The 23,645-nt window shown below is 36.3% G+C and overlaps 3 protein-coding genes across 10 annotated transcripts; 1 reads left to right on the top strand and 2 right to left on the bottom strand.

The window, feature by feature from the left end:
- Positions 1-173: 173 nt before the first annotated feature.
- LOC132113728 (novel acetylcholine receptor chaperone-like) lies at positions 174-2,857 on the bottom strand. Its single transcript, XM_059521674.1, has 2 exons — positions 2,598-2,857; positions 174-1,853 (listed from the first exon to the last, which is right to left on the bottom strand). Exons 1-2 carry the CDS (start codon positions 2,832-2,834, stop codon positions 1,491-1,493), a joined length of 600 nt encoding a protein of 199 aa, XP_059377657.1. The 5' UTR covers positions 2,835-2,857; the 3' UTR covers positions 174-1,490.
- A 433-nt stretch (positions 2,858-3,290) lies between these two features.
- Positions 3,291-15,471, bottom strand: LOC132113730 (ADP-ribosylation factor-like protein 13B). 8 transcript variants are annotated; one of them, XM_059521681.1, is made up of 10 exons: positions 7,651-7,712; positions 6,590-6,691; positions 6,085-6,155; positions 5,737-5,986; positions 5,413-5,518; positions 5,032-5,237; positions 4,349-4,445; positions 3,995-4,259; positions 3,804-3,914; positions 3,291-3,677 (listed from the first exon to the last, which is right to left on the bottom strand). In XM_059521681.1, the coding sequence occupies exons 2-10, from the start codon at positions 6,646-6,648 to the stop codon at positions 3,616-3,618; spliced, it is 1,227 nt and encodes a 408-aa protein (XP_059377664.1). In that variant the 5' UTR covers positions 6,649-6,691; positions 7,651-7,712; the 3' UTR covers positions 3,291-3,615. The 8 variants fall into 8 exon arrangements, with proteins under 8 accessions (XP_059377664.1, XP_059377666.1, XP_059377665.1 ...); XM_059521683.1 differs by lacking the exons at positions 6,590-6,691; positions 7,651-7,712 and adding an exon at positions 15,330-15,471 and having other exon boundaries at positions 5,737-5,968; XM_059521682.1 differs by lacking the exons at positions 6,590-6,691; positions 7,651-7,712 and adding an exon at positions 15,330-15,471.
- Positions 15,472-15,485: 14 nt separating this feature from the next.
- Positions 15,486-23,395, top strand: LOC132113729 (endoplasmic reticulum membrane adapter protein XK-like). The gene is made up of 3 exons (XM_059521675.1): positions 15,486-16,004; positions 20,622-20,887; positions 21,904-23,395. The coding sequence occupies exons 1-3, from the start codon at positions 15,607-15,609 to the stop codon at positions 22,695-22,697; spliced, it is 1,458 nt and encodes a 485-aa protein (XP_059377658.1). The 5' UTR covers positions 15,486-15,606; the 3' UTR covers positions 22,698-23,395.
- The last annotated feature ends 250 nt before the right edge of the window (positions 23,396-23,645 follow it).

Consider the following 23,645-nt stretch of genomic DNA (forward strand, 5'->3'; position numbering starts at 1 on the left):
CTAGTTACCATGGCAAATGAGCTTAAATATACTGAATATCATGTATGCTGCAAAATTTATTAGCATAAATATTGGTGACTAATTTACAGTCTGTTTTGGACAAGAATATGCCGATGGTAACATATTCTATTCGTATTCAAATTTGTTTAGTAAAAATTGAGCAAGACATAAAAATCATTCACAAGTGATGTTTTTAATACTGTCACCAAACTCCATGATAAACTGCATAAAGGTTTTATTGTTAGCAACTGCATGCATAAACATCAGTTTATTCCCTCGCTGTCAAGAGTGTAAAATGACCCATTCTGTGTAAACTAAGGATGCACAATACTAGCTGGGCATTCTGGTTAAGGTTTAGACACAGGCCATGTTCTCCGTCAGGTATTTTTATGCAGTTACAAACTGCAAATGATCAGTATACAGCCAAACCTATCAGATAAGTTTCTAAATTGTACTCCCTTCTGCACTGTGCATTTTGAATGTATCACTTATTTAACACACCTGATTCATTTCATCAGTTTATTAGTTGTAATGCATAACCTGAATCAAGTATGTAAAATTAGTAGGACACTTCAACTGATCAGTCGTGGGTTTTCAGGAACAGTATAAAGGAACAAACTGATCTAAAGAAAACAGAGTAAATGTAAAAATCTGAAAAACACAAAAACAGTTGTATATTTTAGCTATTTAAGAATAAAATTGGTTTGGTAGTTCTTTGTCTCAAAAGGAGAAAGCAACCTTGAGCAGAATCCAAGGATATGATTTTTATTGGATTTTGTATTTCAAGACTCAAACTAGAAAATCAAATTTGATCAAAGAAACAAAGGAATATTATTATATGTAAATTAAGAAATAACAGATACAGTAAGATAATACTATTTAGAGTAATACTATTTAGAACTTATTTGTAACTGAAAAAACTGCTTTTATGTTTTCATTTTTGATGGATGCACCAGATTTTGAGGCAACAGAAAAGGTATCCGTGTGCCATCTGACTATAACCTTTTAACAAATGATATACAGCATTTCTTAATACAAAAAAAATCAATCTTAATGTAAACAACTGGTTTTGTACAGAATTCATTGACAGTAGTTCAAAAAGTAAATAAAACATCACAAAAATTGGTGACATCGGGAGTTACCTGTATCACAGTGGAATCGTAAAAGTGGCATTCAATGCAGGGCAAAAAATAATAATAATAAATACAGCAGGGCTTAACAGTAGTTTAATCTTTTGTTGCAAAACCACAGCCAATACAGTTGCCACAATAGTGATTATCCCAATAGAATATTTGTATTTTAAGAAGTATTACAGGTGAGACATGAGGTAAAGGTAACATAAGATCTGGTTTTCAGGAAGCTGTTATGTAGCTATGGGACATAAATCACCTTTTGTGTCTACTGTTTTTTTGTTTGTTTTTTTTAAGCATCTTCTCCTACTATCCAGAGAAACAGATCTGCTGCAAGGGGCTCTTTGTGAAATTGTGTAGCTAAGAAACTTTGACTTTGTTCTTTTCCTGGGCAGTGATCTGCTCTTCTCGTCTCTCCTCCCTCTCGGGCCGGTCCTCGCCTTGACGAGCAATGAGCAGCCGACACGTCAGCAAAATACCAAACACAAGGGCATGGGCATAGCGTTTTAGAGGATCTCCAACCAGCTGATGGAAGAAAAGCACCGCTAGCATGACCAGCAGCAGAATAAAGTTGGCCACATCTTTTGGTCTCCCGGGCACAAGGGTCAGAACAATTCCACATCCCACCTCAAGAGTGCCGATAATCTTGCGGAGAAGTACAGAAGAAACGCCAATTTTTTTCAATGCTGGAAGGGCCTTTGCATAACTCTTGTAAGCGCTTTTCTGGAAAGAGGACATAAACATGAAATGTACAATTTTATCAAGAATATACATGTAACTATCTATTATGTTCACTGCAAAAATCACTGATGAAATTATGAAATAGTTTTTTATTATTATTATTATTATGCTATTTTTATGCTTTTTTTGTATTTTTTTAATGCTTATATTGACCCAACTGTATTGCATTGAACTGTACTGTCATTTATTATATATATAATATATATGAATGTGTCTGACATCAGCACAGCAGCTGCTGCACCTGCAGATAGAAGATATAATTTGCTGGAAAGCGGCGCCATTGCTTTATCAGGAACTGCTTCAAAAGGATTGTTTTAGAACGATATCACAAAATAAGCATCACACGTCATATCTTCCTGCGTATATCAACATACATGCGCATTGTGATGTCATAATTGACCTATTTATGCGGTAATGAAACAATGTTGCGGCTGTGCACAGAATGCGCTGTTCATCGTGTTCAATCGTTTTACATAATTCGACTCATACCCAGGAATCTAATTATGTTGTTCTTATATCTTAGACTATAAATGGTATTAAACGAATATTGATTTATATTCACCTCCACAGCCAATACGAAGAATGAAAATTATATTCCACAATCTGCACCAACAGCACTAGCGGACATTTTATAGAAAATGCACAAACAGCCCGTTACTTTGGCCCACCCCCTCCTAAAACAAAGCATTTGCTTATTATGGATACTGCTAAGCGACGACCACTTACCATTTCACTATATGCCTCTTTGCTCAACCGTGGTGTGAGTTTAATTGTACCCATGAACACGAAGAACATACCCAGAGCAAAGGAAAGGGCAACAATAGTTACGGTTCTTGGCGAGGCCATCTTCTGTAAAGTCTCCGTTCGATTGGCATCCGTTGTCCCGCTCCAGGTTTCTTCACTGTCCTGCTGAAGATGCTGAAGGGGGGAAGGGCTGATGGATACAGTCAAATATGGCTGCATGTCATTCCGCTTCAGTACCAGGAATCACCATGAGAAGGCGCTACGGTTGATCAATGTCATGAAGCAGTGCAACACTAGGGGGCGTCAGAAAACTTAGATTAGGATACTCGAACCCAACACTACTGTTTGGTACCTGAAGGAAAATGGCTTCACGGTGTAGCACTGTCTATGGGTGTAGCCTAATTAGCCATTCTTAAAATTATTTCATATTTCTTTTTCACATTTTTGAAAAAAAAATAATTATTATGCTACAAATGGTCAAATTAAATATTTCCTTATGTTTTTCTGTTAGCCTGCAGTTAGCAAGAGGAAAGCTTGACTGACTAGCTTAAAGTGCTTACTGGTTAAGAAAAGCTCTTATTCAAAAGTAATAGGTTTCTAATATATTGCCAGTGTTTTGATCAGGATTTATGTGTTCATATATTTGGTGGAAAAACATCAGGGAAAATCACAAAAATATATTTTTAATAAGAAAGCTAGTTGGTTTTCAGGACAGATCTTCTTGAATGGATGCACCATTTGAAGTAGAATTCTTTCTCAATCTCTTATTACAATTACAATACAAAGTATAAATATTTTTATGAATGTTGCCTTGAGTCTTTGCAAAAGAATTGATGACGACATTCTAGCAATTATCACAACAGGAACTCCTGTTCACAGACATTGGGAGCAGACTTCTGTTCTTGTAAGAGACATCAATAAGTGCTTCAGCATGTTCATAGGTCATCCATTTCTTCAAAAGATCTTTATTCTGTGTGATGACGTCCACGATCCCTTTTCTTTACGAAACCACACCCTGTTCCTGTCTGGCTTTGAGAGCCAAAATTGCTTTTCGGTAAAGGTCTATAAAAGGAAACAGACAAATTAAATGTTAAATAGAGTTTTAAAATTCCTCCCACAAGGTCTAAATTTACCCCAAGAGCAGCCATGATCAAAACAAATAGTGTTTTAGAGGTCACCGATGCTCACCGAAAGTAGTTGAAAGATCAACAGGCTGTGTATAAGCTGCTGGAACTTCCTCTGTGTTTATCTTGTTCTTACGTTTCACTTTAACCATCTTCTTTTTTCTCTTTATTTCCTCTTTTCCTGTGAATAAATAGGTTAAAAGCATGAAATGAAATAGGATATAGTATTTCATAACGACATTTAAGTTTGAATACCTCTAGAGGGTTTGGAGACCTCACTGTTGGGGGACTCTGGTAGACCAGAGTTCTCCTCTTTTACTTTGGCTTTGCGTTTCGTTATCCTTTGTTTGGGAGGAATTATTGCACTGCTGGCTTTATCTTTCTGGCTGTTGTGGTCCTGATCTGCTTTATTTCCTTCGGTTTCCTCAACCTCTTGTTTATTTACTCCTCTGCTTGGACTCTCCTTCTTAATTTTAACCTTCACCTTCTTCTTGCTTATTTTCTTTTTTAAAGAGTTCTCCTACAAATGTCAGGGGTGAATCAATAAGTTAAATCTACAGTACAGATTTGTAAAAAAAAAATAAAAATAAAAAATAAAGATTATTTAACCTTATTTAGAATATTTTTCATTGGATGAAGAGTACCATTTTCCCTCACAATTTCATTTTGCTGTTCTTGATGTATATCGGTTTTGCTTGTACGTGTTCTGCAAGAAAAGATGAGTTGCATAATTCTTCAAATGTACACAAATGAGATAAGATGTTTGCAAATGTTCAAAAGTTTGGGTCAAAGAAAGAATGAATATTAAAATGTTAATAAGAAAAAGTGATAGTGAAGACTTTAGCGTTGCAAAAAAAATTGATTTTAAATAGATGCTCTTATTTTGAGCGTTCTATTTATAAAGGAATCATGGAGAAAAGAAAAAAAAAGATAATAGTATATATAAAATGTAAAAAGCAGTAAAAGTTTTATCAACATTGATAAAAACATAAGAAATGATTCTTGAACACCAAATCAACATATCAGAATGATTTCTGAAGGATCATGTGGCACTAAAAACTGTAGTAAATTCAGCTTTGCCATCACAAGAATTGCATTTTAAATATACATTAAAATAGAAACGGTTATTTTTAAAGTGCAATAATATTTTATAATATAACTGTATTTTTGATTAAATAAATGTAGCCTTGGTGAGCATAAGAGAATTCTCTAACAAACATTTAAAAATCTTACTGATCCTAAACTTTTGAATGGTAGTGTAAATACATATCTTATACAGACGCAGCTCTTACTTTTCCTCTTTAGACTTGTTCCGGCTCTTCTCTGTTTTGTCTCTCCTTTCTTTTTCTTCTGGCCCTAATGGTCGCCTCCCATCTCTCATCACACGGGCACAGAGGTCGGGGTAGTCCAGGCACACAGCTCGTAGTAGCCATCTGAGACCTCGCAGGGTCTTTCTGTCTGACCAGCGACGCAGATCCATTGATGCAGAACATGGCTCCTGAAGATTAAGAACAAACCGCTCAAAATGCATTGAAATCAAACTACTAGTAACCTGTCAGAATGTTGCAATAAACTTTAACATTACATATCATCAGTTCCCTTACGTCTTCCTGGAGGCTTATCATACGTTTTGAATATGTCATTGAATATTTTTATTATTTCACAGTACTCACAATGTGGCAAAGGGAACGGCTCTGGTTGACCAGACTCTCTAGGGAGAGAATTTCAATGAGTTCATTTCCCAGAAGAGCATTAATTTTGTCCTGTTTATTTGCCAGCCTGTTATGAGATATAGAGGTGGCCAAAATAAGCTGGATTGCACGCAAAATTCTAATATTCACCTATAAGACACAGTAAAGAACAGTAAAAACTAGTTTGGAGCATTGTTAAAGAAAAGTATTTAAAAAAATATTTTATGATTTAAAATAACAAACTGATATATTTCCAGCAGAAAGAGGATTTAATAATTATAGCAGTTGTAAACAGGGGTATCTTACACAAGAAGAGGTTTTCCTGCTACTCTTGGATGCTTCAGTAAGACCACCAGAGCTTCTCTGACCTCTTTCATTCGTTGTCTATCACTGGAATCCAGCACAAAGACGATGCCGTGAGCTTCACTGTAATACTCTCTCCAGGACCCCCGAACCTCAGGAGCCCCTCCCATATCCAGTATGTTAACCAAGTAGTTTTCCACCCTTAATTCAGTGTGGACACATCCATGAGTGGGACCTACATCTCCAGGGGGCACTGAATAAAGTTACATAACATTAAATCTCAACAAATTGAAGTCGTTTTAGCAAATCTCTCTTGTATATTTTACCATTTATAAATTGTACCTAAATTACCTCTTAACATCCCACTGACACAAGATGTTTTTCCAGCTTTGTCCAAGCCAATTACTAGAACCGTGATCTTCCTAGAAAATGTTAAAGCAAGGTTACTTCCGTGGAAATAATCATTTAAAGGAAAACGCCACCGTTTTCCCTCTAACACCATACTTACTTGTAACTACTCATGTAACTGTCTTTAACCACATCAACTCTGGGGACCCACCGGTGGGTCCAATATTACATATGCCTAATTCTCAAGAAATCAAAATAACAGCTGAAGTGGTTAAATAGGGAAAACATGGAAGAGTTTGGTGGAGTTTGGTTTGGTGCACACACTGAGACGAAGGAAGTACATATCAACTCATCTAAGTTGATGGAAGGACATAGTGGAATGTGGAAAAACTGTGGCGTTTTCCTTTAATATGTAGCATTTGTTGATAATAGGCTGACCTCTTCTGATCAGCAACAACAACAAAAAGATCATATAGAATTGTATAGGATTTGCGTGGCTGACAGGTACCTCAGTGGTTGCTGGAGTTTGGAGACCCAGCTACAGCAATTGCTCATGAGGTTGAACATGTTGATCTGAGAAGGAGAGCACCAGGGAGAGAACCAACATCTCCTTAACTCGTACCTGAGAGCAGATAACAGGGATGCTCGATCATTTGTACTCATTCCCTTGGAATACATGTAAACCTCAGCTGTTGTGTCTCGCAAGGCATTAACCTTAAGAATTGGGGATTCATTAGTTACTTGAATTTCTGACACCCACACCCAGCCAGTAAAACCTGGAATGCTCGAAAATGAAATACTAAACACTATTGCAAAATATAAAATCAGGTTTTTTTTTTTATCATTATTTAAGGTTATATACACACTTCATTTTACAACAAAGCCAAATAACAAAACCTCTAGCCTTCTTTACATACTTAAGAATCAGCATATAAGCAAACATTTTTCAGCATTTATATTTATGGCTTTAAGAGATCAAAGTTTTTGAGACAACTAGCAGAATAAACTCTTTCATGGCAAAATAACCATATTCAGATAGCAGCTGCCTGTCCAGTGCAGACACACACTAGTCTAATTACATTTACAGGTGTCTGAGAAGGAAGATTTGCGATCTCAGTGCTTGTTCCATCAACGTACATCTGTTCAGTCCCATAACCCTTAAAAAAAAGTCTGAGTCAATTACGCGGTTCTCCTTCTGAACACTTGAGCCCTTTATCCAAGCAGCATGTGCTGCTGCAGCCCACCGATCAATTACTCTCTATACTTTGAAACGTAAAATAAGTGTGGATATTTTTTCTGACAGCTTGATGCTATAACTATGCTTCTAAACTGCATATCTGACTGACAGAGGACATCAACATTTTAGTGTGGATTATACTACAGACAGATTATAATTCAGTGTTCAATTCATAGAGTGTTGGAGACCACTATAATATTCAGTGTAGTCCACTGCATGATCACGTGATCATAAACCGCATTACTGAGTATACATACATACATACGCAGAGACATAATACAGCACATCATATCACATATACAGAGTTCACGTATAGTCAGTGAAAAAAAAACTATTATACATTACTCACAGTAGTATGTCAGACTCCATGCGTTTTTGTTTGTCTCTCCAGAAAACATTTTGCACAAGTCTGCTAAAAACTAATCAGGCTTACTCCTCTAATCCGCTCACCTCGTGTGGGAGGAGCTTAGAAGGAACACCATCACATCCTTACAACCAATCATATGGGAGACAGGTGACGGCTGCCTTTCTCAATGGTTTTATCTGGGCTAAAATGTAGACATCTGCCAGGTTATTATAGGCCAAATATAAGTAAACATCCTAACAAATTCCTCGCTTTTAGTTATAGGAGTCATATGTAATGTCCATAGACATCTGCTTTGAGGTAAATGTGAAATATTGTCTACTACTCAGTCTAATGCATATTACCGTGTAGAGCATCATAGCGTGATGACACCCTTATTACACAACACTGGCAAATAAATAATCCAAATGATGCAGGGTCACTTGTACATGCTTCTAAAATCTCTATCTTCAGAAGACCATTGATGCTGCTTAAACACAGAGTAAAAACTCAAATCAAAATGGACAATTCTTATTTTTCATTGAATACTTTAGTATTGTAAATTATTTATCCATGCACATGGCCTCATAATCTTTCAATCAAAAACATTAACTTCCCCTTCCCCTTGAAACAGCATCTCTTCTCTGATGACGTATGCATCAGCAGCATAAGAGCTGACCAATAATCCATTGTATTCACCAACCTGTCACTCATATGAGGTCACAGCAATTAGCAGACAACAAGGATCCAATTAAACCCTGATGGACAAAATCAAGTTCCACCCTACAAATGTTTTTTTTTTTTTTTTGAGAAGTTTTTCACTCAGATATACACAACAATAAGGAAAAAAGACATTCCCAACATTCATGCTGACATTATACAGGAAACTAGAAAGACTGGTTCCTGGACATAATAAAGTCCCACCCTACATTTTTTGTTTTGTTTGAGAAGCGGTTTCACTCAGACATACATCACAATAGGGAAAAAGACATTCCCAACTTTAATTTCATACTGACATTATTACAGAAAACTAGAAAGGCTTGTTCAGTGATATAATGATAACTGTAAAGTTTTAATTCATTCTAGTTCTATGAGAATAATTAAGTCCACATCACAGCTATAATGACACCGAATGATGTAGTCTGTCTGAATCACTTTCCAAATGATTTTCTTTTCCAGTCGGTGAAAGACAAAACCATTGACAGCTTATCAAAATCCACCTTTTCAAAAAACTTTAGCTTTTAAAGAGGTAGGGGGAAAAAGTGTGAATAATCTAAATAAATAATTATGCTCATAGTTATCATTCTGGGTGTGAATGACTTTGAGTCTGAATTTCTTTTAATGGAATTTCAAATGCGCATTATTAAACAAATATTTAAATATTTTGTATTAGATAAAATATCAATACAAAATATGAAAGTTTCATTTGAAAAAAAAATGAAACCAACTTTTTTCTTTTTAATAAATACATTTTACCAGGCCATCCCATTGTCATTTTTAGTCTATGAATGAAGCCTGTAAGGCAATTAGCATCGAATACCTTTTGTCTTAATTTTGAATGGTACTGTTTAAGAAAAGAACTCTTTAAAATAAATGGCACTTGGTTTGATATTTTGTTAATTCAGTGACATTCATTTATTTTTAAGTGTGGCCAATATTTTGGAGCCATTGTATAAAGTCAGTTATACATTTAACAGCATCACAGTATACCACAGTCAATTTCAGGTGAAACTTCAGTGATCTTACCATGTTTTTCCTGTGCCCTTAATTCATGTCAGGAAGATTGTAGTAATTATGATAACAACGTAGTTTTGGGCTCAACCCACATCACAGTCTGCATCGAGCTCGGTCACTGTCACAAGATTGTTCCGAGCACAACACAAAAACTGCACTGAATCTCAACCTTTATCTAAATCAGCTAAATTTGAATAAACAAATATGTGACTAAATATTGTAAAAAACGTAATTTTCTGTAAAGTTGCTTTGTAATGATTTGTATCGTAAAAAGCGCTATACAAATAAACTTGAATTGAACATAGGCGTTAGGAAAGATTATCTGCTCTAATCACTTTCCAAGAATTTTAGAATTACAGTTGAGAACATGGGTGTATGATATACTTGACCACCAGGGGTCCAATTCAAAACATTTATTTTTCGGTTTAGTCATTTCAGAATGCACAAAACATATTTGGTGGTGAAACAGTTTTCACTCAGAAATTGCAAGTAAGTTTCACAAATAATTGCAAAGAAACAGTAAGTAACATGCATTTTGGTAGTATAAAGTCTGAAATCGTATTTCTCTCATAGTCCAATAATCTATGTTTTTATATATCTTTTATATAGAACTAAAATTCCTTTTACCAGTGTATTGTTAAGAATTAAAAAACACTTTAGGCATACTTCCACATCTGTTGAGTGATTCTCTGCAAGAGCATATTAATTAAGTTTCTACCACTTAAAACCGGATGTACTGTAAAGCAACTGTCAAAACATAAAAGCAGCATCCTCTTTACTTCCCTCTAGTCTGATCTGATTAAGTAATTACTGGCAGGCAGTTTCTTCATCTTCTGATTAAGCTCATGTGGAGCCTTGAATGCAGATACAACCCCTTGTCGGCTGGCCATGTCCTTACAGCAGCTCATTTAATACATTGATTCTATGAATCACAAGCTGGACAACTGCGCATGCCACATTATCCAAGATCCAAAGATTCCACAAGCTCATGTGTTTCACTAATCACTGCATTATCCTATGATTGACTGGGCATTTGTGAGCTTGACGACTGTGGACCTGAGTCAGAGTAGGCCATATGCATTTGTTTACTGATCATGGCTAGTTCAGGCAGTTTAGGACAATTAGATTCTGTGAGGGGGGGAACGCACAGCAACAGCACATACTGTGTGCCACTCCTCACATAGTAAAGATATTCAACTGAAATGCTAAATATGTATATTGGTAAATTAGATTTAAAAAAAGCAATAAACATTCCAAGATGCAGGTGCTTTCAAAAGGCCATTGATAGTTTTACCATGTGGCTGCCATAGGCAATGGCAGTTTGCAATGAGAGTATTCACAAGGGTGGTTTATGGCCCTGTGAGGCCCCTGTGGCACCAGACGCTATGGAGGCACTCTCTTGAATTGTAATGTCTAAATTGAGGTAAAAGATAGTTGAAACTGTGAAAACCTCCACATGTATAAAGTATTTAAAAGCAACACTACTGTAGTGTGACTAGTATAAAACATCAAAGCTCTAACAGAGATAATATTTCTAATTTCTACATTTATTTCATATTTTGCTAATGTCCACGGCTACAAATTAATGTGGTGTTAGTCTGTGTATCAGTTTTACACCTGCAGTAGTTTGGGTGTCAGGACACTCAATTCAAGGCCCCTGCAGTCAGAGACCCATTGGCCTGGTGATATTATGTCCTTGACTATACAAATATAATATTTACAACTGGACAGATGGCAAGCAAAAGCAGTTTCACTTTTTTAAATGAAAGTGGAATAAAGTGGAACGTGGAATAAAGATTGGATCATGGTCTTCATTAGCTTCTGCTAAGATGTTGGCGTGGATGTTTGAAACTATGTTAGACAGTGGCATAAAAAATTAATTCACTAATGCTTTACACTCATAATCTTGGCATGGAGGATGCAATTAATGAAGTTCTCCTGAATTTTGAGCATGAACCACTATTGAATTCTTGTTGCGAACTAAAGATTTATCCACTAAAACAAGACATCATATAGGTGACAAGAGTGATGTAAACATCCTTATTAAATCTGCTGTATAAAAATGACGAAACTATTCTAAGATCATATGTAAGATATGTAGCCTGATACATATAATTTTGTTTAATCCAAAAATTTTGATATACACAACAATAAGGAAAAAAGACATTCCCAACATTCATGCTGACATTATACAGGAAACTAGAAAGACTGGTTCCTGGACATAATAAAGTCCCACCCTACATTTTTTGTTTTGTTTGAGAAGCGGTTTCACTCAGACATACATCACAATAGGGAAAAAGACATTCCCAACTTTAATTTCATACTGACATTATTACAGAAAACTAGAAAGGCTTGTTCAGTGATATAATGATAACTGTAAAGTTTTAATTCATTCTAGTTCTATGAGAATAATTAAGTCCACATCACAGCTATAATGACACCGAATGATGTAGTCTGTCTGAATCACTTTCCAAATGATTTTCTTTTCCAGTCGGTGAAAGACAAAACCATTGACAGCTTATCAAAATCCACCTTTTCAAAAAACTTTAGCTTTTAAAGAGGTAGGGGGAAAAAGTGTGAATAATCTAAATAAATAATTATGCTCATAGTTATCATTCTGGGTGTGAATGACTTTGAGTCTGAATTTCTTTTAATGGAATTTCAAATGCGCATTATTAAACAAATATTTAAATATTTTGTATTAGATAAAATATCAATACAAAATATGAAAGTTTCATTTGAAAAAAAAATGAAACCAACTTTTTTCTTTTTAATAAATACATTTTACCAGGCCATCCCATTGTCATTTTTAGTCTATGAATGAAGCCTGTAAGGCAATTAGCATCGAATACCTTTTGTCTTAATTTTGAATGGTACTGTTTAAGAAAAGAACTCTTTAAAATAAATGGCACTTGGTTTGATATTTTGTTAATTCAGTGACATTCATTTATTTTTAAGTGTGGCCAATATTTTGGAGCCATTGTATAAAGTCAGTTATACATTTAACAGCATCACAGTATACCACAGTCAATTTCAGGTGAAACTTCAGTGATCTTACCATGTTTTTCCTGTGCCCTTAATTCATGTCAGGAAGATTGTAGTAATTATGATAACAACGTAGTTTTGGGCTCAACCCACATCACAGTCTGCATCGAGCTCGGTCACTGTCACAAGATTGTTCCAAGCACAACACAAAAACTGCACTGAATCTCAACCTTTATCTAAATCAGCTAAATTTGAATAAACAAATATGTGACTAAATATTGTAAAAAACTTAATTTTCTGTAAAGTTGCAGGCAGTTTCTTCAACTTCTGATTAAGCTCATGTGGAGCCTTGAATGCAGATACAACCCCTTGTCGGCTGGCCATGTCCTTACAGCAGCTCATTTAATACATTGATTCTATGAATCACAAGCTGGACAACTGCGCATGCCACATTATCCAAGATCCAAAGATTCCACAAGCTCATGTGTTTCACTAATCACTGCATTATCCTATGATTGACTGGGCATTTGTGAGCTTGACGACTGTGGACCTGAGTCAGAGTAGGCCATATGCATTTGTTTACTGATCATGGCTAGTTCAGGCAGTTTAGGACAATTAGATTCTGTGAGGGGGGGAACGCACAGCAACAGCACATACTGTGTGCCACTCCTCACATAGTAAAGATATTCAACTGAAATGCTAAATATGTATATTGGTAAATTAGATTTAAAAAAAGCAATAAACATTCCAAGATGCAGGTGCTTTCAAAAGGCCATTGATAGTTTTACCATGTGGCTGCCATAGGCAATGGCAGTTTGCAATGAGAGTATTCACAAGGGTGGTTTATGGCCCTGTGAGGCCCCTGTGGCACCAGACGCTATGGAGGCACTCTCTTGAATTGTAATGTCTAAATTGAGGTACAAGATAGTTGAAACTGTGAAAACCTCCACATGTATAAAGTATTTAAAAGCAACACTACTGTAGTGTGACTAGTATAAAACATCAAAGCTCTAACAGAGATAATATTTCTAATTTCTACATTTATTTCATATTTTGCTAATGTCCACAGCTACAAATTAATGTGGTGTTAGTCTGTGTATCAGTTTTACACCTGCAGTAGTTTGGGTGTCAGGACACTCAATTCAAGGCCCCTGCAGTCAGAGACCCATTGGCCTGGTGATATTATGTCCTTGACTATACAAATATAATATTTACAACTGGACAGATGGCAAGCAAAAGCAGTTTCACTTTTTTAAATGAAAGTGGAATAAAGTGGAACGTGGAATAAAGATTGGATCATGGTCTTCATTAGCCTCTGCTAAGATGTTGGCGTGGATGTTTGAAACTATGTTAGACAGTGGCATAAAAAATGAATTCACTAATGCTTTACACTCATAATCTTGGCATGGAGGATGCAATTAATGAAGTTCTCCTGAATTTTGAGCATGAACCACTATTGAATTCTTGTTGCGAACTAAAGATTTATCCACTAAAACAAGACATCATATAGGTGACAAGAGTGATGTAAACATCCTTATTAAATCTGCTGTATAAAAATGACGAAACTATTCTAAGATCATATGTAAGATATGTAGCCTAATACATATAATTTTGTTTAATCCAAAAATTTTACATATGTAGGCCCTTACCTGTCATCCCCCATTTTCAACATATGCTCACAAAGCTGACACAGTTTACAGTTCAAGAAACAGAATTACTGATAATAAAGATATATAGGCTTAAACAAGAAAACTAAAATAAAATTTTTAAAAACATTTATAAATGTGTAAAAAAATTGTGTTGCTTTAGGATATGATTTTAGAAACAAAAGATAAAGCCACAAGCCTACCAATACTTAATTTGTAAATTAATAATATAATTTCTACATTTTTATGAAACATTTTCTAAGACCACAACATGTGTGTTTTTAAGAGAATGCGAATAAAAGGTAAATAAAATTGATGTATGACCCCTGTAAGCTCTCCTGTGTGCCATTATCTAATGTCTGGGCCAGCAAACTGTCCCATTCATGATTCTATTGTTCTTACGAAATGAGCCTTTAACACCTCTGCCAGTTATGACACATTATCCGCATTATTCTTTTATCATTATTCTTTTGTTTTTATTCAGCCATTATTAGCCTTTGTTCTAGTATTTCCAGGTTTACCGAGCCACATTGTTTCAATCCCAGTATACATTTACCCAACTTTTATCATAAGTCTTACTATAAAAATACAAAACATTTTCTTGCGACCTTGCATTATGAATAAGAACCGCACCAGTTGTAGCAGCATTAGAGTTACCAATAGCAGCTACATAAGACACTTTATGAAATTATTAGTACACTTTTACTCACAACTCACTTTAAACCACCAACGAGTGTTTGTAATAATTTCCCTTTGCGACCACATATGGAATTTGGTCGTTTACTGTTGTTAAAAAATACGTTCGATACCTTCAATACCACGACTGAGGTGCCCTTGAGCAAGGCATCGAACCCCCAACTGCTCCCCGGGCGCCGCAGCATAAATGGCTGCCCACTGCTCCGGGTGTGTGCTCACAGTGTGTGTGTGTGTGTGTTCACTGCTCTGTGTGTGTGCATTTCGGATGGGTTAAATGCAGAGCACAAATTCCGAGTATGGGTCACCATACTTGGCTGAATGTCACTTCACTTTTTTTTTTTTTTTTGTTATTTATAGCCTTTTATATCGGTGCACAAATTAGAATTTAATATGTACATCTTTATGGTTTTCAAAATACCTCAAATCTCAAGTAAATCACATACAAAGCGACTGGGTAATATAGTAAATCTCTTTTTTATTTAGGACTACACTACTGTTCTGGTTAACCACAATCAGTGTGCACTAGGACCCGGGGGTTCCTGCAGCCAGAAACCGTACAGGCTGTCAGTCACTGCATGTCAGGACCAGATATAAAAACAGGACACACCTGGCTTTAAGATCTGAGACAGCTCCGTTGAAAGTCTCTCTGCGAAATGGAAATGATCTGACAGTTCAATTAATCGAAGTTGGCGGCATCGTAATGTCTAGATGGGTACGTAGCATATTTTAAAACAACAGAAGATCACTTCATACTATATACTTCGGTTACTTTCCTTGACAGAACTGCATATTTGGCAATGTACAGAGCCGGGTTCACCACATGTGGAGCGCGCAGACGGTTCATTTGAGATCCGAATCACCGACGAAGTTGACTGAACAATAGCATGAATGCTGCGCGGATCGAGTCATATAAAGCCCACGAGAAGTGGAAGATGGAAAACAACAAGTCGAAAGATCATGACATCACGGAGGTGGTGGCGCAGCAGTCCGCCGCGAACCCGAGTGAGAACGGCATCGTGGTGATCAACCACAGTAAAAGCCATCCACCTTTCAGCGTGCTGTGGGCGACAGTCCTGTTCTGCGCGGAGTTCATATGTGCCTCGGTGCTCAGCAGCACGTACCGTAAGTCTGACGACGTTGTGTGGATGGGACTGACGATTACATTCATACTGGTTCCCTCGGTTCTGACCCAGCTCACACTGACGTTCGTACACCGGGACTTGGGGAGAGACCGACCCTTTGTGCTCTTCATGCATCTGCTTCAGATGGGGCCTATTATAAGGTATGAGCGTGAGTGAGAAGACACTTTATGGTCACGTGACTACAACATGTTAATACACAGGTGTGAATGTTGATCATGGTAGGTCAGTTTTCACTCTGGGATACAAAAAAGCTGTAGTAGATAATTTCCACAATTATTGCCCATGAATAAAAGCGAGTTCACTGAACACACTTGCAAAACTGCTAGCCCGACATTCCGGGTCTATTGTGTTTTCCAGTCGGACTAACGTTACCAAAATGTATCACCGCCCTGCCCAAGGGCTATCTTGATTATTGATATACAATTCCTAAATAGATTCGCTTGTAGTGGTGAAACGGATCGTAGTTGATAGTTTGCACTTTTTTTCTAAGTCTTGCCGATTTAAACATTCAAGCGCACTTGGAGCTAGCTGCACTCATTCAGAACGCGCACAGAGAGCCGCGTTTCAGACAATGCGCGTGCACAGTCGGTTATGTCTTAAGTGAACGTATACAGTGGAGAAAGAAATCTCCTGTGCATTATTATTGGATTCGTCTTAAAGTAGCAGCAGCCTATAAATACCTGCTGTTCCATTAGTGCCACCTGCTGTCAGAGAGTGACATTTGCGTCTCATTCACAAACCCTAAAATTCAGACTGTTTTTGATTCATGTTTTGAAATTATACAATCCAAATAACATGTATTTAGCATCTTTTTTGGATAGTAATTCAAATCCAGTGGTTGCTTCCAGTGGTTGCGTTTTTTATATGAAAAGATTTCTTTTAGATATATAATTTTTATTTGATTTGGGATTTGTTTTAATATTTCAAGTTAGTTTTATCATTCAAGTTAGTTTCAGCATTTTGTCTGAGAAATAATAAAACGACACCTTTTCATTTTAATTTGCCTTAAATCTCATTTTGTGTGTGTGTGTGTGTGTGTATATATATATATATATATATATATATATATATAAGAAAATTGTATTGTGTAATCTGTATTGTGAATTTTATAGCATTGTAAGGTTAGTGTCATTACATTGGTTTTCAGCCAACGGTTTTCAAATCCAATCCTCGCCCCCACAACTCAATTAAAATTTTCTTAACTTCAGAACATTAATTCATAGATTTGCGCTGCGCTGTTGCCTGCAGTGTCTTCACACACAGACGAAATTTACTAGAGAAGTGTGATACCTCTGTAAATATACTTTAATGACTTTTGAATGGAGTTCACGCTCGAATCCGGTGATGTCCACTTCGCAGGGCACTTATGGTCAAATGGAACAAATGTCTGAAGTGATAAGAGGAACATAAAATATGCAGAGCCGGGGGGACGAGAGGACTGGAGTTTAAAACCACTGCTATATGCTGCTAGTTTTTTGCTGATCATGCTGGTTTGTCCACAGTAAAGTTCAACCAATGTCTTTTTTTGTTTTTGTTCGGGCTACTTAAATTCATTTTGGCCTACCAAAACCTAAAGAATGCCTGCCTGAAAGGGCTACCAGGGATTTAGAAATTTTGCGAGCTCTGCGCATTGACCTTTTGTGAACACTGGTGATACTAATAAATTATTACTGAGCACCACATCAGCATATCAAAATGATTTCTAGATTAATGGTTGCTGAGAATCCAGCTTTTCCATAACAGGAATAAATTACACACACACACGCATATATATATATATATATATATATATATATATATATATATATATATATATATATATATATATATATACTCAAAAAAGGGTAAACTAATAACATAAATAAATTGTTCCTATGTATATATTTCTTAACAAAATCTAATTTTGTGTATTTTAAATAATTTTTTTAATGAATGGAGTGGATCGAACTGTGAAAGAAAAGCACCCGAAAGGACAATTAGAGCTCCTTCAGTATTGTTTAAAATCAACAACAGGATTCTGTTTAAGTATGTTGTTTTTTTGGGTTACTAATTAATTTCCAGCCATTTGTATTATTTCATAATTTGATGTCTTTACTATTATCCTAAAATGTGGGAAAATCACAATACTCAAGTAATGATCAAGAAGGAGTTGATGTATTTTTTGTATTTTTTTTTTTAACTGCTGAATGGCAGTTTCAAGTGTTCAGTTTTTAAGTACTGCAGATCTTTTCCCAGAAGTTTCCACTTCCCAAATGCCAGACTCTTACAGTATATTATGAAATGACACAAGTCGTTGGGCTGTCTTCCAAAAAATATTTTAGATGCAGTACTCCCCTTTCTTCTTGCATGCATGTTTCAAAATGTGTTCAGTCTTGTTGAGCAAACCTTGACATGTTTTCTGTGTAATTAAGGTGGAGTTTAGGAGGTGTTTCAAGAGTAAAACCAAAAGTTCCCTGAGGGAACTAAGAGTGCCTGTCGCCACACATAAACACAACTCCAATCATTTTTTCTGTCGACCATCAGTTATTGTACTCCGTTTTAACAATACAGCTATCTAGGAATATGTGGCAGGTAACACAAGGACAGATAATATCTAGGTCGTGGTCAGAAAGTATGCAAATATCTCCAAAGGCTGTTGAGTGTACAGCAGAAATCAATGTCAAGTCTTACAGCTGGTGTAAACAACAGATTTCTGCTCCTAGCAGTGCACTGCACTTGCTTTTATGTAATTATTTACAGTTGTCTCATGTTAAATTGCTAAGCTGTTTAAATTAAAAATGCAGTTGCTCATGATTTCTTATCAAACAAATAGCTTGTGGTTTTACATTAAGTCTTCAGACCTGCAAGCTTCATATCAAATTAAAATTCAAAGACAAATTCAAAGTTTGTGTTCAAAGTTTATTTCTATAAAATACTGATATATGATTGACTTTGCCTGATAGACAACACAGCACATCTGTTTTGCTGCGTATTATCAAGTCTGAAGAAAAAATGACTTGGAGTAATGCAGAGTGCAGGTCCGACTTGTGGACTAAGTCCTTCTTTGGTGTGCTGTGCTGAGGTCAGTAAGCAGTCAGTAGGCTGGAAGGAAAGATGAGGGTCAGGGTCACCTCTATAAATATCTGACATAGTGTCATAAGTCATTCTCTTGAATGAATAAGGAAATGTCTTATCTTACTAAACTCAGATCTTCCTGTTTACAGCAGTCATCTCATTGTATTTCTTGAGAGTAGAGCTAATGAAGAATGATTTTGTGCATCAGATTATGCCAAAGTATAACAAGCCTTGAATAGCTTCTTTTTTTTTTTTTTTTTTTTTAGGTGCTTTGAATGTATTTTACAGTAAAAAGCCATTCAAAACAATTGTATATATTTTTTCTTTGTTTTTCCTCCAAAATGGTGTCATGTTAAACAAACACAGACAATCAAACATATTATATTAGTGTTTGGATTGTAGACATTATTTACATGGATTTGAATAAACATGGCCACTTGTGCAGACTGGAACCGTCTCTTCCTCATACTGTGCAGCTAAGTGTTAAAATTCAGAGCATCATTCTCGCTTAACAGCTAAAGGGGTGTTCACAGTGACATTTGCTGTGATAAAATGAGCGGAAATCATTTATGATCATTTCGAGTTATAGCTGGGGTTAGATTTGAGGCGACATGAGTGATAGTCATTTGGTGAGGAGGCAGTGTGAGGAGAGTGAAACTCACGTGATCTTGTTATCTGATGCTTTACATGCAGCAGTTGAGTAGTGCCTATTGCCAACCAACCACACAGACACAAACTACTTACACAATATAATCATACAATGAGTGTCAATTGCCTATAAATGGATGGTCAACCCAAAAATCTAATCTCTGGGATCTCTTTTTTACCCTCATGTCATTCAAACCCTGTACAACATTTTTTTTCTAATGTGGAACTCAAGAGATAATACAGTGTTGGTAAACAAACTTCTATTACCAAAGTCCTAGGAGGCCATTAATTATTACCTTTTTTTTTCTTTCTTGCTTTTTTGTCATCACGACTTAATATTTTCTCGTGATCTCGACATTACGAAAGTCGTTTTCTCATTATCACAACTTAATCTTTTTGTGATTTCGACATTACAAAAGTTGCTTTCTCTTTATCACAACTTAATCTTTTTGTGATTTCGACATTACAAAAGTTGTTTTCTCTTTATCAAGACTTAATTTTCTTGTAACATCGATACAATTTTCCCATATAACATATAATTAAGTTGTGATCAAAACAAAACAAGTAAAAAAATAATAATCTATGGCCTCTTAGAACTTAGTTTTATAAAATCTTATTTGTTTATAGATACTACAGTACACATCAGTGTTGAGCTGAAGTGACTTGTTTTTTGTGATTGTAATAATGTTAAGCATGTTCACTCATGTGGTAAAGTTAATTTGATTGCAGTTTAAAGGCAATGCTTTATTCAAGAGCGAAATGCAAACACCACTGTTGTGAAGTTTTCATCCAGAATGAGAACTGACAGCACACTTCTCATATTTCAGCAAAGTGCAAGCTGATAAACTGGTTTGAAATGATTTGATCTTTAAGATTTTGCTGCCACCTTGTGCAAACCAAATGTAATAGTAGTGAAAGTCTGTTGTGTTTGCTCCTATTGGTCAATCATGTTAGAATTAAAAGTTTTGTTTTGTTTATAAATCAGTTGCCATATCCTCAAAATCTATTGTAAGCAACAGAATCAGTTCTTTTAGTATCTGTCTGTTTCCTTTCAGGTGCATTGAAGCTCTTGTTGTTTACTGTTCGACGGGAAAAAATGAGGAACCATATGTTACGATTTCAAGAAAGGTCAAGCTAAAGCATGGCAGAGGCTTAGGCCCAGCCTTCGAATGTGAGATCGGACATTCGGAGCGCAAACTAGCCATCCACCGCAATGCCTTTAAACGCACAGCTGTCATCCAGGCCTTCCTGGGCTCCACTCCACAGCTCACTCTTCAGCTCTATACCACCATTCAGGAAAAATATGTCCTTCCCACACGGCGTAAGTCTGAATTCTTCACCAGAAACCAAATGTAATAACACTTTACGCTTTACTTTTCCCAGATTAGATAAAGGTAGTTAATGCATTCACTAACATGAAAGGAATAGTTTCATTAAAAATGAAAATGAACTTGTCCTCAGACCATCCAAGATGTAGATGAGTATGTCTGTTCATACAGATTTGACATCATTTTCTCATAATTGGATCCTCTGGAGTGAATGAGTACCTTCAAAATAAGACTCTACAGAGCAGACAAAAATATCTCAGTAAATCCAACTGTTTTTTCAGCTGTTTGGAATCTCATTCTAACAGCACCCATTCACTGCAGAAGATTTATTAGTGAGCAAATGATGTAATGCCAAATTTCTCCAAATCTGAGGTGAGTAAATTTTCATTGGGCTATTCCTTTTGACAAACGATAAGCATTACATTTGTTACAATATTTATTCATCTTTAGGTAATAAAAGTACAGCTATTCATTGTTAGCTGAGGTCCATTATATAATATTTCCAGATACAACATTTGATTGTAATAATTTATTGGGAAATGTTGAAATTAACATGATCTAAGATTAATAAATGCTTCAGAAGTATTTATTTCTTGTTATACTTTACATGGACTAACTATAGTAATAACCATAATTACATGCACTTAACCCTAAATGGTTATTCTTACATTTATGCATTTAGCAGACGCTTTTATCCAAAACAACTTATAGTGTATTCAGGCTGTATATATTTCTACCAGTATGTGTGTTCCCTGGGATTCGAACCCACAACCTTTTGCGCTGGGAATACAATGCTCTACAACTGAGCCACAGGAGCTCATTACAGTACTAAATTCATATTACTCATACAGAAATGTATATAACAACGGTACCTATAAATGAAGTTCAACCATATTGTTAGTTTGTTTCCCAACTGATGTAAACAAATGGAACCTCGTTGTAAAGCATTACCGTACAATTTTTATTTTCTATAATTTTACACTAATGCTCATCCTGTTTGTGTTTACAGTTGCCCTGATGATCATTTCCATGATATCTATCACATACGGAGCTTTGGTTTGCAGTGTTCTGGCCATACAGATCAAGTACGATGACTACAAAGTGCGAATGAAACCTACTGCCTACCTGTGCATGATCCTCTGGCGAGGGTTAGAGATCGCCACACGGATCACCACGTTGGTGCTCTTCAGCACAGCCTTAAGATTCTGGGTGGTCCTGGTGGGACTGATCAACCTGTTCGTCTTCTTTTTCCAGCCATGGGTTGAGTTCTGGGTTAGGAAGGCATCACTGCCTGAGAACATAGAGAAGAACTTCAGTAAACTTGGCACCACCGTGGTGCTCTGCATGGTCACGTTTCTCTACGCCTGCATTAATATTTCCTGCTGGTCCGCCGTGCAGCTGGACCTGGCTGACCACGACCTTGTGGACAAACAGCTTCGCTGGAGAAGCTTGGCTGTCTACTACACCCTGCGCTTCATGGAGAATGTGACCCTTATCGTTTTGTGGTACTACTTCAAGTCGGACTTCTATGAATACATCTGCACGCCATTGCTGGTGGTGCAACTTATAGTGTGCTACAGCCTGGCTGTAATCTTCATGCTGATCTTCCATCAGTTCTGCCATCCGTGCCGCAGACTTTTCCACTACAATGTCGAGGACTGTCTACGTTGTGCTTGCTGCTGGAAGAAAAAACAATCACAGCTACCTGAAGACCTTGCACCTGATCCTCTAAAACATGCATCTCCTGACCACCTGATAGATCGAGAAACCGATATTGTGGATGATATCATGGAGGCAGCATGAAAAGCATCCTCTGTTCTGTTATTGTAGCGCCGTTTGGGGCCGTGCTAGGCATATTTGCACATATCCTGACTCAGGAGTATTATATTGAAATTATTAACTCTGCTATATCTAAGATCCTTAGTGAAGGAACAATTGCTTTTATGTGGTCCCAGATGCTTCATGAAATTTGTGTTTTATGTTGTGTAGAGCATGATGACCTTATTATGGTGATGTGGAGAGGGTAGCTCATCATTTATTTATTGTAGAGTGCTGGACTATTTCTTTTTGTTGGCCATTGAAGACCAAAAAACGACCTCCGTTGAGTTATGCTGTGATGATTTACAAAGGCAGCTTTCAGTAGAGAGCTGCATGGCCAGTCTGTAGGCCAGGTGTGTGGGAATTGTGCCAATATTGGAGTGACGAAAGGCACCTGTTGCACTAACATTTCTAGGGAACTGTGACCCAACAAGCCAAAGAGCCTTCCGAACTTCTCTTAGGTTTGCTTCCATAGTCCTCTGCTTTTTTTTTTTTTAACTAAAGATTTAGAGAGCCTTCTTTAAAGTTAGCAACTGAACTTCCATTTGCCTTAATATTGTGTGATTGTAACTTTGTGTCTGGATAGACTAATGTCCTTAATTTTCCACTGCAAAAAAGAGATGTTTGTTTATTTTGTATGGAAATATTTTTGTCTGTGTGTTTTTTGCCTGAATTATGTGCTTCTTTACTAATGAGTTGGAATAAATGAATAAAGACACAGTTAATATCTGATTAGTGCCTGATAATCATGATTCTGAACTAAAGCATTCAGAACATGCCTGGATCCTATTTTAAATCAAAATTTAAAAAAAACTTTACATATCTACATTACATAAATTATAATGTACAAATCTACATAAACCACTAGATGGCACAAAAACTTGGAGTAGCACATCTGGCTGCTCGAGGTAGATTCTGTTCTAATTTGATCTA

This window comes from Carassius carassius, chromosome 33 (genome assembly GCF_963082965.1).
Source record: "Carassius carassius chromosome 33, fCarCar2.1, whole genome shotgun sequence".
Classification (NCBI taxonomy): domain Eukaryota; kingdom Metazoa; phylum Chordata; class Actinopteri; order Cypriniformes; family Cyprinidae; genus Carassius; species Carassius carassius.